The sequence below is a fragment of the Lathamus discolor genome, chromosome Z, assembly GCF_037157495.1.
Source record: "Lathamus discolor isolate bLatDis1 chromosome Z, bLatDis1.hap1, whole genome shotgun sequence".
Taxonomy (NCBI): Eukaryota; Metazoa; Chordata; class Aves; order Psittaciformes; family Psittacidae; genus Lathamus; species Lathamus discolor.
Window position 1 is genome coordinate 44,343,636 of NC_088909.1, and position 12,735 is coordinate 44,356,370.

The 12,735-nt window shown below is 41.8% G+C and overlaps 1 protein-coding gene across 5 annotated transcripts in view; it reads right to left on the bottom strand.

Annotated features, from left to right (window-relative positions):
* Nucleotides 1–12,735, bottom strand: part of MCC (MCC regulator of WNT signaling pathway) — a 221,468-nt gene that overhangs the window by 44,036 nt on the left and 164,697 nt on the right. For all 5 annotated transcript variants that reach the window (XM_065663559.1, XM_065663557.1, XM_065663558.1 and 2 more), the window contains 3 exons: nucleotides 12,380–12,516; nucleotides 7,595–7,758; nucleotides 633–839 (listed from right to left, as the gene is read on the bottom strand). In XM_065663559.1, coding sequence (XP_065519631.1) covers nucleotides 633–839; nucleotides 7,595–7,758; nucleotides 12,380–12,516 — 508 coding nt within the window. The remainder of the gene's footprint in view (nucleotides 1–632; nucleotides 840–7,594; nucleotides 7,759–12,379; nucleotides 12,517–12,735) is intronic.

Here is a 12,735-nt window from a genome sequence, read left to right on the forward strand (position 1 = left end):
AACTCTGCAGATTCAACAGGGACCTATTAACAAATTTTAAAAGTAATTGAGCCTGAGGTCATGTTCTTTTGGAACTCTCATCCTTTGTGTATCATTTTTCAGGTTATTTTACTCTGGACTCCACACAAAGCACAAGGGCTTTATCTGACCTTGCAGCACTACAGAATGTAGACAGGGAAGCAGGACATGGCTGGGACTATTCATTGTTCAGTTCTGAGAATTATTACCCTCTGACAGGAGTCCTGATCTTTTTCTTTCTCCTAATCACAATTGAATTCCCATCAAAACCAAAGAAATATCTGTTGCTTACAGGAAAAAAAATGCCTCTCAGGAAAAACCACTAAATGAACATCTGCTTTCTCTATAGCCGAGTTACATACGCTTCCTTGGAGATAAGTGTCAGTTTTTTTGATAACTCATCATTTCTGACATCAGGTTGTTGTACACTTTTGCTGTTCATCACACACTCTTTTTCAATTATGTTCAGGTTTGTTCCAATTCTTTAATTTGTATGTCTCAGCTTTAAAAACAAAAAGTCAGTGCAGGAAGCAAGATTAAAGAGAAGCTTGTTGTGGTGACAAAATTATACAGGTTAGGAGGAACGAGAAGCATGATCAATGCAGCAGCCTTACCCTTCTACGCAGTCTGTCCCTTTCTTCACGAACAGCATTCATGGTGGCCTTGGTTCTGTTCAGCTCCTCCTCTTTGCTACACAGCATGGCTGTGAGGCTTTCATTCTCTTCCCGCAGGCCAGCTAGCTCCTTTTCCCATTGAGATCTCTCTTCAGACAGATTTGGATAAAGGTCACGTTCCAGTACACACTCAATCTCTTCCACAGTCTGCAAAAATACAGTCATCAAAAACCAGAAAGAAGCAGAGAAAAAGACTGAACATGACCAATGGTACAAAGGACGTAAGTGTAACAGGCAACTATATATACTTTTATGTACATACCCAGCCCCACAACACCATTAGCTTGCTTCTTTTGTTTCATAAGTAATATAAAAAAAATTTGTTGCTTATTTTGATAGTTTGGCCATTTAATCAAAATATTTCATACTGACCAGCATACATTTTATGAGCAAGTAAAACATGTCACCCAAGAGTGACAGCAGTCGTGGTAGTTTTATCTCAGAACACTTTAAAACAAATTAATGACACCTTGTCATGGGTAAGCACTGTGCTGCTGGTTTCCCGCCTGAATGATAGGCAGAAAGTAGCAGCCTGTGAATGTGCATAGCATGGAGTCTTTCTTAGTTCTAAATCAACTCCACAAAAGAGAAAAGAGTGGGATAGTAAAAAAAGAGCAGCCTCCTTTCCCATGTTGCTAAGCACGTTCTTTCCTAGAGGTGACAGAGAGATAAAAGAAAGAACACTGGCCTCAGCCAGTTATACAGAACATATTACAGCCCTTCTAGTGCCTACAAAAGACCAGGTTTCTCTGGGACAGATAATGCCATTCAGCATTTTCCCTTGCTCAGAACTGTGCCTTGTAGCAGCCATTCACCACAAAGGATATTTAGCAACTTCCACTGGGTGAAACCAAACTAGACACACACAGCCCCATCAACAAGGCAATATTGACATGCCTAAAGTTACCACCAGACTGGTCATTCAAGATCTTGAAACAACGCATAACACTCAATGTGTCAGGTAACTACATGCAGTTCTGATTCTACCACACAGTGTATGCTGTGCCCATATTAAACTTTTTCACTTACAGAACACCTTCACAACAATCAAAAATCCTCTAAACATTGCTTATAGCTCTGAATCTCTCCAAAAGCTGTCTGCATTAAAATGGTAGGAAGAAACATGGAAACTAAATGAACATATGATACAGCTAGCAATCTAGAAAGTTTCATTTCCTTGAATAATCCAAGAAAAAACTATAGCTAAAGCCTATACTTTTAAGTTTACTATGGAAAACTTAAATAGGCGGGATACACCAGTCCCAGAGAAGAAAAAGGGTTTTGGGGCAGGAGTTAGCAGGGCTTATTGACAGGGCTTTAAACTAGTTATGAAGGGGGGAGGGGATTTAACTGGGCCTGTTGGGGACAAGCCCAAGAGGAACATGCTAGGGATTGAAGGATGGCGGGCTAAGGAGGACTATCAATCTCTTGTTTCACTTGTGGGAAAGGATAGCTTTTTAGACCCTGTCCCACAGGGGAAAAAGGGTACTAGGACTGGCTCCCTGAAATGCCTGTACACCAATGCACGCAGCATGGGGAATAAACAGGAGGAGTTAGAAGTCTGTGTGCAGGCTAAAGGTTATGATCTAGTGGCAATTACAGAGACATGGTGGGACAGTTCACATGACTGGAATGTGGTCATGGATGGCTATGTCCTTTTTAGGAAAGATAGGTCGGCAAAGCGAGGTGGTGGAGTTGCTCTTTACGTAAGAGAGCAACTAGAATGTATTGAGTTCTGTCCGGGGTCGGATGAGGAGCTAGTGGAATGTCTGTGGGTACGAATTAAGGGGCTGACTGGCACGGGTGATACAGTTGTGGGGGCCTATTACAGACCTCCTGATCAGGACGAAGGAGTTGATGAGGCTTTCTACAGGCAACTGGAAGTAGCCTCGCGACTACATGCCTTAGTCGTCGTGGGGGACTTTAACTACCCCGATATTTGCTGGAAGACTCACACAGCCAGTCATTCACAGTCTAGGAGGTTCCTCGAGTGCATTGATGATAATTTCTTAATGCAAATGGTGGACGTACCAACTAGGGGAGCAGCGCTGCTAGATTTAGTACTCGCCAACAAGGAGGGTTTGGTCGAAGTGGTGACGGTCAATGGCAGCCTTGGCTGCAGTGACCATGAGATGGTGGAGTTTAGGATCCTGTGTGGGAGGAATAGAATACCTAGCAAAGCCACAGTTCTGGATTTCCGAAGGGCCAACTTCGGCCTCTTCAGTCAACTGCTAAGGGAAGTCTCATGGGAAAGTGTACTAGGCGGTAAAGGGGCTCAAGATAGTTGGTTAGCATTCAAGGACTGCTTCTTCCAAGCTCAGGATCGGAGCGTCCCAATGAGTAGGAAGTCAAGTAAGGGATCTAGGAGACCGGCATGGTTAAACAAGGAGCTGCTGGGCAAACTCAAGTGGAAAAGGAGAATCTATGGATTATGGAAGGAGGGGCTGGCCGCTTGGGAGGAATATAGGACAGTTGTTAGAGGATGTAGGGAGGCAATTAGGACAGCTAAGGCCTCCTTGGAACTCAATCTTGCTAGTCGGGTTAAAGACAATAGAAAGGGCTTCTTCAAATACATAGCAAATAAAACTAACACAAGAGGCAATATAGGCCCACTGCTGAACGAAGTGGGTACCCTGGAGACAGAGGATATAAAGAAGGCAGAGGTGCTGAATGCCTTCTTTGCCTCTGTCTTTACTCCTGCAGACTCTCCCCGAGGGCCCTTGATTCCTATAGCCCCAGAAGGAGTCAGGACAAAGGAGGAGTTTGCTTTGGTAGATGAGGATTGGGTTAGGGATCAGCTATGCAATCTGGACATCTGTAAATCGATGGGTCCGGATGGAATGCACCCACGGGTGCTGAGGGAGCTGGCGGAGGTCATTGCTAGGCCACTTTCCATCATCTTTGGTAAGTCGTGGGAAACGGGCGAGGTGCCTGAGGATTGGCGGATGGCAAAGGTCACACCAATCTATAAGAAGGGCAAGAAGGAGGACCCGGGTAATTATAGACCGGTCAGCCTTACCTCCATCCCTGGAAAGGTGATGGAACAACTTACTCTTGACTCCATCACTAGGCATATCAAGGATGAGGGGGTCATTAAGAACAGCCAACATGGTTTTATGAGGGGGAAGTCATGTATGACCAACCTTATAACCTTCTATGAGGAAGTGACTAGGTGGAGGGATGATGGTAGAGCGGTAGATGTAGTTTTTCTTGATTTCAGTAAGGCATTTGATACTGTCTCCCACAGCATCCTCATAGATAAGCTAAAGAAGTGTGGGCTTGACGATCAAGTAGTGAGGTGGATCGAGAACTGGTTGAAAGGAAGAAGGCAGAGAGTTGTGGTCAATGGCGCAGAATCTAGCTGGAGGTCTGTGACTAGTGGAGTTCCTCAGGGGTCGGTGCTGGGACCGGTGCTGTTTAATATTTTCATCAATGACCTGGATGAGGGAACTGAGTGCACCCTCAGCAAGTTTGCTGATGACACAAAACTGGGAGGAGTGGCTGACACACCAGAGGACTGTGCTGCCATTCAGCGAGACCTGGACAGGCTGGAGAGTTGGGCGGGGAGAAACTTGATGAAATTTAACAAGGGCAAGTGTAGAGTCTTGCATCTGGGGAAGAACAACCCCATGTACCAGTACAGGTTGGGGGTTGACCTGCTGGAAAGTAGTGAAGGGGAAAGGGACCTGGGGGTCCTGGTGGATAGGAGGATGACCATGAGCCAGCAATGTGCTCTTGTGGCCAAGAAGGCAAATGGCATCTTAGGGTGCATTAGAAAGGGAGTGGTTAGTAGGTCAAGAGAGGTTCTCCTCCCCCTCTACTCAGCTTTGGTGAGGCCGCATCTAGAATATTGCGTCCAGTTCTGGGCCCCTCTGTTCAAGAAGGACAGGGAATTGCTTGAAGGAGTCCAGCGCAGAGTCACAAAGATGATTAAGGGAGTGGAACATCTCCCTTATGAGGAGAGGCTGAGGGAGCTGGGTCTCTTTAGCTTGGAGAAGAGGAGACTGAGGGGTGACCTCATCAATGTTTACAAATATGTAAAGGGTAGGTGTCAGGATGATGGAACTAGGCTTTTTTCAGTGATATCCAGTGATAGGACAAGGGGCAATGGGTGTAAACTGGAGCATAGGAAGTTCCACGTTAACATCAGGAAGAACTTCTTTACTGTAAGAGTGACAGAGCACTGGAACAGGTTGCCCAGGGGGGTAATCAGGCTAAGTTTACCTATTAAAATTATATTTCAAGTCTCTCTTCAATAAAACTGCAATATGTTTAGAGTCATACCTGTAAATCTCCACTGACAGAGTATCGACACTGTAATTCTGCTTACACATTAGGCAGTAAGCTTAAACTTCTCTTCTAAAAGAGCAATGCCTTGTATCAGTTTCACTTGGACCTATATGTCTGAAACTATGACAAGGCAAGTTATTTCAACACCACATGAAGATGAATTTAAGTTCTGAACAAGCACAGAGTGGTTAATCTGACAGTCTGAAGAGAATCTCTGTAACAGCAGGAGCATTCTTTCTTGATGATGCCAGCCTTCTTTCAAACAGTGCCTCTTTGTTATTGTGTTCTCCTCTCCCATCTTCACTCAAACTCTCCTCTTTCTTCCCTGCTGTTTTCTCACCCCTCTAATGCCAAGTTCTGTTGCTGCCTCCTTCTATCTTACTCCCGTGCAGCTATTTTTGCAACCCCTCCTTTCCCGAAGACTGTTCTCCTCAGAGCACTACTGGGAGTGATACGCCTGGAGCAACACTGAAAGACTGTTATGAAGTAGCAGTAACAGGGGCTTATCAAGGAGCTATCTTCAGACAGGTTTCTGCTGTTTCTCCAGACTCTACTGCTAACATCTGCCCACACAAGTACAAAGTTGAGGCAGCAACAGCATCCATGCATGTGACAGTCATACTAAGGGCTGCCCTGTAGCCTTTAACAAAGCTGAGGGACCTTTCTGCATGTGGCTATGCGCCTTCATTTTGACATAACCAATAGCCTTTTGCTTACTAAAATTCTCCCGTTTGACAACCAACATGCTACCATCCTCAATGGTAAATAAAACATGAATACTATACATGGATATACCTATGTAAACTACCAGGGTTTTTATTTTTCTCTAAAGCAGTATCACAGAGCAGATTTATCCAGCCTGCTGCTGCACAGCAGATAAATTCAGGTATAATTTCCTGGATCACAGGATTGAACTGCAATGTAATGCAGTAAAAGCATTAGTCCACCAGGGAAGAAAAAAGCCAACAGTCAAAGCAAAAGACAGTCAGAATATTTCAGATTTCCTTTCATGATTCCACCCATTTTAAGTCTCCAAGTTCTCTTTCTGAGAAAGCAGGAAAGGAGCCACCAGTGCAACTCTGGAGAGGAGTTTTACATGTAGGTTTTGCTATATTAAACATATTGATGACACATTTCTCTAGCATATAATGGGACCATTCCTATCTGTCCCTATAATGGGACAGATTCCTATCTTCCTGAAAGGTTAATAACCTTAGCATGCTATCACTTGTCAAACACAAACAATCCCAGGCTCTACAGCATAGGCAGTGAGGAAAAGTCTTCCCCAGAAATGGCTATCCATGTAGAGATCACAGGAAAATAAAACACCTGCATTTTGGACCAGGAAAATGTTGCTGACAGTTACTTATAAAATTTTGACTGCAGTTAATTTTAAGCAACAGCAAATAAATGGGGTTAAAATAAAAAATCTTGAGAATTAAGCTTATGGCAGCTACTTCGACATTTTGTTGAAGCTACCTCCTGTGCAAGTATTTGTTTCATTTCACTTCGGAGACCTCTGTGGACCTTACACAGACCAGCCTCTATCTGTTTTCCAGGATCCACAATCTTTCTCATGGTGAATATTGACTTCTGAGAATACTTACACTTAAAGCACCATATAATATTGAGTAACATTAAAAGTATTGATCCTAATCCTTCAAGACTCTCAAACAAACTACTTTAAGACTGTTCCCAAGCAACCCAGAAGTCCGTCTGTCTGTTGCTCTCAAATATACCCACAGTCTTCAAACTCCAACTCAACATTTATTTCCTTATAGACCTTTGTATTCTTCAGACACCATCAGGAAGAGAGGGGACTTTTCCCAGTAATATGCAAAACTGTCTAAACCATCTAGATTGGTCACAGACCTCCTAACTTTAACAGCAAACTTGTCACTGTATTTGTTTTTATATGAATGAGTCACTGACACAAAAAACTTGTTCATCTGATTCCCTGTATGTAGTAAGATACTATTCTGTTCTCTTGGTTTCAGGCTCTGAATTGCAATCCCTTCATTATATGTGCTATCGGGCATCCCTCTTCTTGTTCTGTTTACATATACAATAAAACCAAGACATACAATCAGCTGAATTGTTGTTCCTGTGTCTGGCATGTCTCGTTAGAATTAATATAACAGGCATGCTTTGTGTTAAACACTAGCTTCATATTTTAAGACAGTCAAGTCACCACTTACACACAGTTTAAGTCATTTTATCTTAAAATTTCAGCAAGTATTACATACTGTGCTTTCAGTTACCTGTCAGTGAGTAGTTGTGTGACCTGTGACCTTGAGCAAGTCACAACTGATCTACTACATAACCTTCAGAAGATAAACTAAATGCTGAGTGTCCCTGTTCCTCTGAAATGAGCATAAGACAAATAGATTTCTCATTTGTTATTGAAATTCTACTAGTAGCTTCTCTAGGCCTTGGAGAATTCAGTGTAAAACAGGTGCACTACTGCTTACCCAACACACAGTGAGCTGGAGTTGATTTCTGTGAAGTACTTTACTTTGACACCTTTGGAAGTAAAGTGCTATTACAACAGAATGTGACAGGATGTTTCAGGCAAAGTACATGCTGCATTTAGAGCCTAATGTTACCATTACCTTAATGGCTAAATCACAATGTTCGCTGGCGGTAGTGAGCTGTTCAATATGTCTATCCACTTCTGCTACCGATAAACTGCAGCTGCTTTTCTTCCTCCCGCAGACAACATTTTCCAGACCTGTCAGCACTCTTTGCAGTTCTGAATTCAAGTCACTACAGTTATCTAAAAGAAAGCAAAACGAAGCAAAAATTAGCTCAATAATCAGTGACTCAGTGGAAAAAAAAAATTAACCCAGGAATTGCCTGTTCCAGAACCTCTGCACTGATATTGTTCAAGGAATGTCCTTGCAATATGCCAATTTTTCCTCACAAAGTGATAGGCTTAAACACCATAACCACATTAACTGAAGTAATGCATCACCTCCCATCTGACAAAACCCCTCCCCTACTTATCTGAAGTGTTCATTCTTTATCCAAAGACCTCTTCTTTTCCAAAGAACATCACTTTAAGACACCATATGCTCACATAATATGGATTTTTTTTTTTTTTTGCCTAGAAATAGGCCTTTTCAGGGCCTATTACTCTGATTTTATTACCCCTAGAGGTTTTTCCTCTGTAAATTCAATATTTTTTTTTCTGCCTGGTACACTCACTGACACTATGACTTGACATTTTCCAAAGGAATTTTCATGGTTGTACTTACGCACTGCCTGATTTTAAAAAATCCTGGTGTTTAGAGAAATGATCCCTACCTATATGTTTCATTTTTTCAGTTATTTCTTCTTCAAATGCAACTGCAGAATATTCAGGGACCATAACAGCACACCTTGTTGTTTGTCACGTTCCATAATCCTACAACCACGTTAGCAGCATATACAACACTGTTTTGATTATAAAATGTGACAGTCACTTCCTTTCCTGTCTTAGGCAAAGCTCTTCTAGCATCTTGGGCATTGCCACAGCATCCTCCATTTCTGTGAAAAGCAGTGATTCTCAGTACCATGCTATCTCATTTAAAAAAAAATTTTTCGTTTTTCTTAGGCTTACATCTGGCAACAGACAGGGGCAGTTCCTAAGACAGGCACGTGGTAGAATTCACCGTTGTGCTCTCTTGGCTGTGCTGATTATTTCTGGCATACTACTTCAGAGTTTGCAGCAACTACCAAGTGCAATCATGCAAGTGGTACACTATGAGAGAGCAGTGCTATACATTACCCAAAACAATGGCAGGCATCCTTGCTGGAGCATGTTATTTCTATACAACTGCTGCAAGCATTTTACCTCATAGCTGTGGCTCTTACAGGGAACTAAAGTAGTGTGGCATTGAACTGTGTCTGAAATTTAACAGACATTAGACACAAGATTACTGTAGACTGCCTTGTTACCTCTCTGTGCAAGAGAAGACTGAAAGCAGTTGGATGAAGAGATGAGATGATCAGAAAGTAAAAAAATCCTGTAAATGCGCTGCCACAAAAACACCTCAACAGACTAATGCAGAAACTTGAAACTATCACTGACTAAAAAGAAGAATTTGGAATGATGTCACAGTATTGTATGAAAAATGTCAATGGCCAGTACATACAAAACTTTACTCCTGGAAGTCATATTCACTAGTTCCTGACTAGCAGCCACTCATCTGTTGTGATAACTCCAAAAATCCCTCTACAGTAACACTCACTTATGAGCAGCACATACTGTGCAGGATGCTTAATTGTAAAACCCTCTATTTTGTTTGTTTGAATTTATTTGTTTCCATAGCATCTCCTGTAACAGACATTTTGCCTATTTAAGCAAACTTCACAAGACCTTGTACACTTTTTGTTTCTACAATAACACTGTCCCCAGAAATTCAGGTTTTCTAGAATCCTAGTATCTCAGAATCATACAACGGTTTGGGTTGAAAGGAACCTTAAAGCTCACCCACTTCCAGCCTCTTGCCATGGGCGCGGACACCCTCCACTAGACCAGGTTGCTCCAAATCCCATCCAAGCCAGGCCTTGAACACTGCCAGGGATGTGGCAGCCACAGCTTCTTTGGGCAGCCTGTGCCAGTGTAAGACCACCCTCACAGGGAAGAACTTCTTCCTGATATCTGATCATAATGTCCCATCTTTAAGCCAAAAGCCTCTCCCCCTTGTGCTATCACTACATGCCCCTGTAAGAACTCCTTCTCCACATTCCTTGTAGGCCCCCTTTATGAATTGACGAGAACCCTGTTTCTGCCAGAAAACCAGTACAAACCAATCACAAGCACTGGAGAGTATTCACACTTTTAGCTTTTGGTGTTTTACTGCCTGTAGTGATAGAGCAGTATATCCACATGCATTAGTGTATCATGCTATATTATTTATTAAATCACTGATGCTCATTACATTAGGGCAGTGAGCACGGTTGAGCACATGGTTATTAGGTCATGATTTTTTATCCTTATATACCTGTATCTAGAAGAAGAAAAAAAATATATCCATATTTGTGTATATATACATGTGTGCGCATACACACACAATAGCATTCATTTTTGCAGGAATACAGACACAAACCCCAAAACAGACAGAATCTGTAGAAGAGTTACATGAAAAAAGAAGCAAAATATGGAAAAAATGCAAGAATCCCTTCAGTTAACATTCTTGTTTTCTCCATTGCTGTATTTCATTTTATTTCCATATTTTCCACTGTTAGAAGAAACTTAGATGCATGACTTGCTGTTATTGTGCACAAACCCTGCCTCAGCTCCCCATCATTAAGAATAAAACTGAAGCCCTAACCCCAAAATGAATGCTGAGAAGTAAATAAGTTAGAATTTTTTTAGTTAAAAAAAAAAAAAAGGGAGGAATGAAAATTAAAGTCCTAATATTAGAATTTATTCAAGTAGAAAATAGTATGTATTAACTTCTGAAAGTAAAAGCTTTAATTTTTGAAGAATATTGAAGCCTGTACTAAAATATCTTGACTCCATACAATATTTCATTAAGTGTAATTTGAATTACAGATGTGCACATCTATGGGGATATGACATTGTTGGAATCACAGAAACATGGTGGGATGGCTCCTGTGACTGGAGTGTTGGAATGGAAGGTTACAGACTCTTTAGGAAAGACAGGCCAGACAGAAGGGGAAGGAGTGTAACTATTTATGTCAATGATAGGCTGGAAAGTGTGGAACTCTGCCTCGGAAGGGTGATGAGTCAACAGAGAGCTTGTGGGTCAGGGTCAAAGGGAGAACTGCGATGGAGGACATTACTGTGCGGTTCAGCTACAGGCTGCCCGATCAGGAGGACTGTGTGGATGTAGCCCTCTATAGACAGATATGCTCACAGACCCTTGTCCTCGTGGGGGAAGAATACAGGGACACTGTTCGGGAAGCTAGGGACCAGGTCTTGCCTTTATAAACATACAATCCAGAGCTGGCATATTCATTTCAATTTAAGAAATTGTACAGAAAACCTTTTTTATATGGTTGTTTACAATATCAACATGTTTTCTTCATTATTAAAATCTACCCGAAGGCAATGAATATTATGCCCACAAGTCAGCCTGCGCTGGAGTCCACACTTCTAAAAGGCACCATACTGGAACAAGCAGCAAGAAGTTCTCAGTAATAAAGTGCACTGCTCAAACATGTGGAAACTGCTTTAATACTGTTTCTTATGTATGGAAGCAAATATTGTATGTTGCATTACAAGCATCAAAGCCTCATGTGGAGTTAAGAGTTTCTTACTTAAGCATCACAAGTTCTGCAACAGGGCTTAAGAGTACTATTTCACTGATTTCCTAGAACACTGCTCATGTACATCATCACCCACAGAAGTTGCCAGACATTCAGCTAATTTACCCAGGGAAGAAAATGAAGACCAACTATTTGATGCTAAATATAAATTAAAAGAAACAGTATTCTGAATAGAATTCTGGAAATCAGTCACAGTGAAGATGACATGAGACTTTTGCTAGTCTACAGCTGTAAGGGTGAAGAGTCACTGGAATGGGCTGCCCAAGGAAGTTGTGAATGCTCCATCTCTGGTGGTGTTCAAGGCCAGGCTGGACAGAACCTTGGGTGACATAGTTCAGTGTAAGGTGTTCCGGCCCATGGCATGGGGGTTGGAACTAGATGATCTTAAGGTCCTTTCCAACCCAAACTATTCTATGATTCTATGAAAACACTATCATACTGAAGGCCTAACATCTGCTCATGCTTACATTGCAAACTTTATGGAGTAATTATTCCATACTTGGAGGTTCTTCAAATGATCAGTAATCGTGCTTGTATGACAAAACGGATGATATTCTGAAAGAAAGATGCTTGCCTTCTTAGTTCTTAACTAGAAAAAAAATCAGTTAGAGACTGTCTAGAGATACTCCCTCCTTGCATTCACTGCATTTGAATAGCCTGGGTAAGATTTAGCCTTGTCTAAACCCACTTCAGTAAGCTATCCCAATTCCATACTTCAAAAAGGCTGTCAAATTTCAAAAAGTGCAGATATCTTTTATAATTAGGCTGTAAAAAAAACTGGACATGCTTTCCCCCTCAACTTTTACTCTGTCTACAATTGTTTTCTAGAGTTAGACTACTTTACAGTCACCATGATATGTGAATTGCTCTTTTTCCTCCACTCTTCCTTCCCAAAAGTCATGAGCTTTGCTGAACAATCATTCCATTTTAGACTCAATAGCTATTCCATATTAAGGCACAGAGATTACTCCACATGCAAGATCATAGTCATGGAAAAGTTAAGCATTTTTGTGATTAACACAGCCTGGATTAATTTACATCCTTGCAAAAGACTTTGAAAAGCTATGACACCTTTCTGCTGTAAGAAGGCATCATGTTTACTAAGAAGCATAACTCACCTACGTCTGCAGTGACCATGGTGGACTGATTCTCTGGTACTGAAACAGAGTTCTGGTCCATGCTGCATGAATCTTCGTTAACCTCATGCTGGCTTTGGCTGAGCTCTGACCGCAACTCTGAATACTCATCTTCCTCCCTGTGAGAGAGAGCAAAGGCAGAAATAAATTCTCTGAAGAAGTATCATCACCCTTATTTCATACCTGTAATATGAAATATTGTATGCTGAGCTGCAGGATACAATCCACACAAGTCTAAGTGTTTTGTCCAGCCAGCAGAGAAGGTTTTATACCCTTTACTGCAAAGCAACTGTGCTATGCCCATAACAATCACTTGCAGCAGCCAGCACCTCACTTTC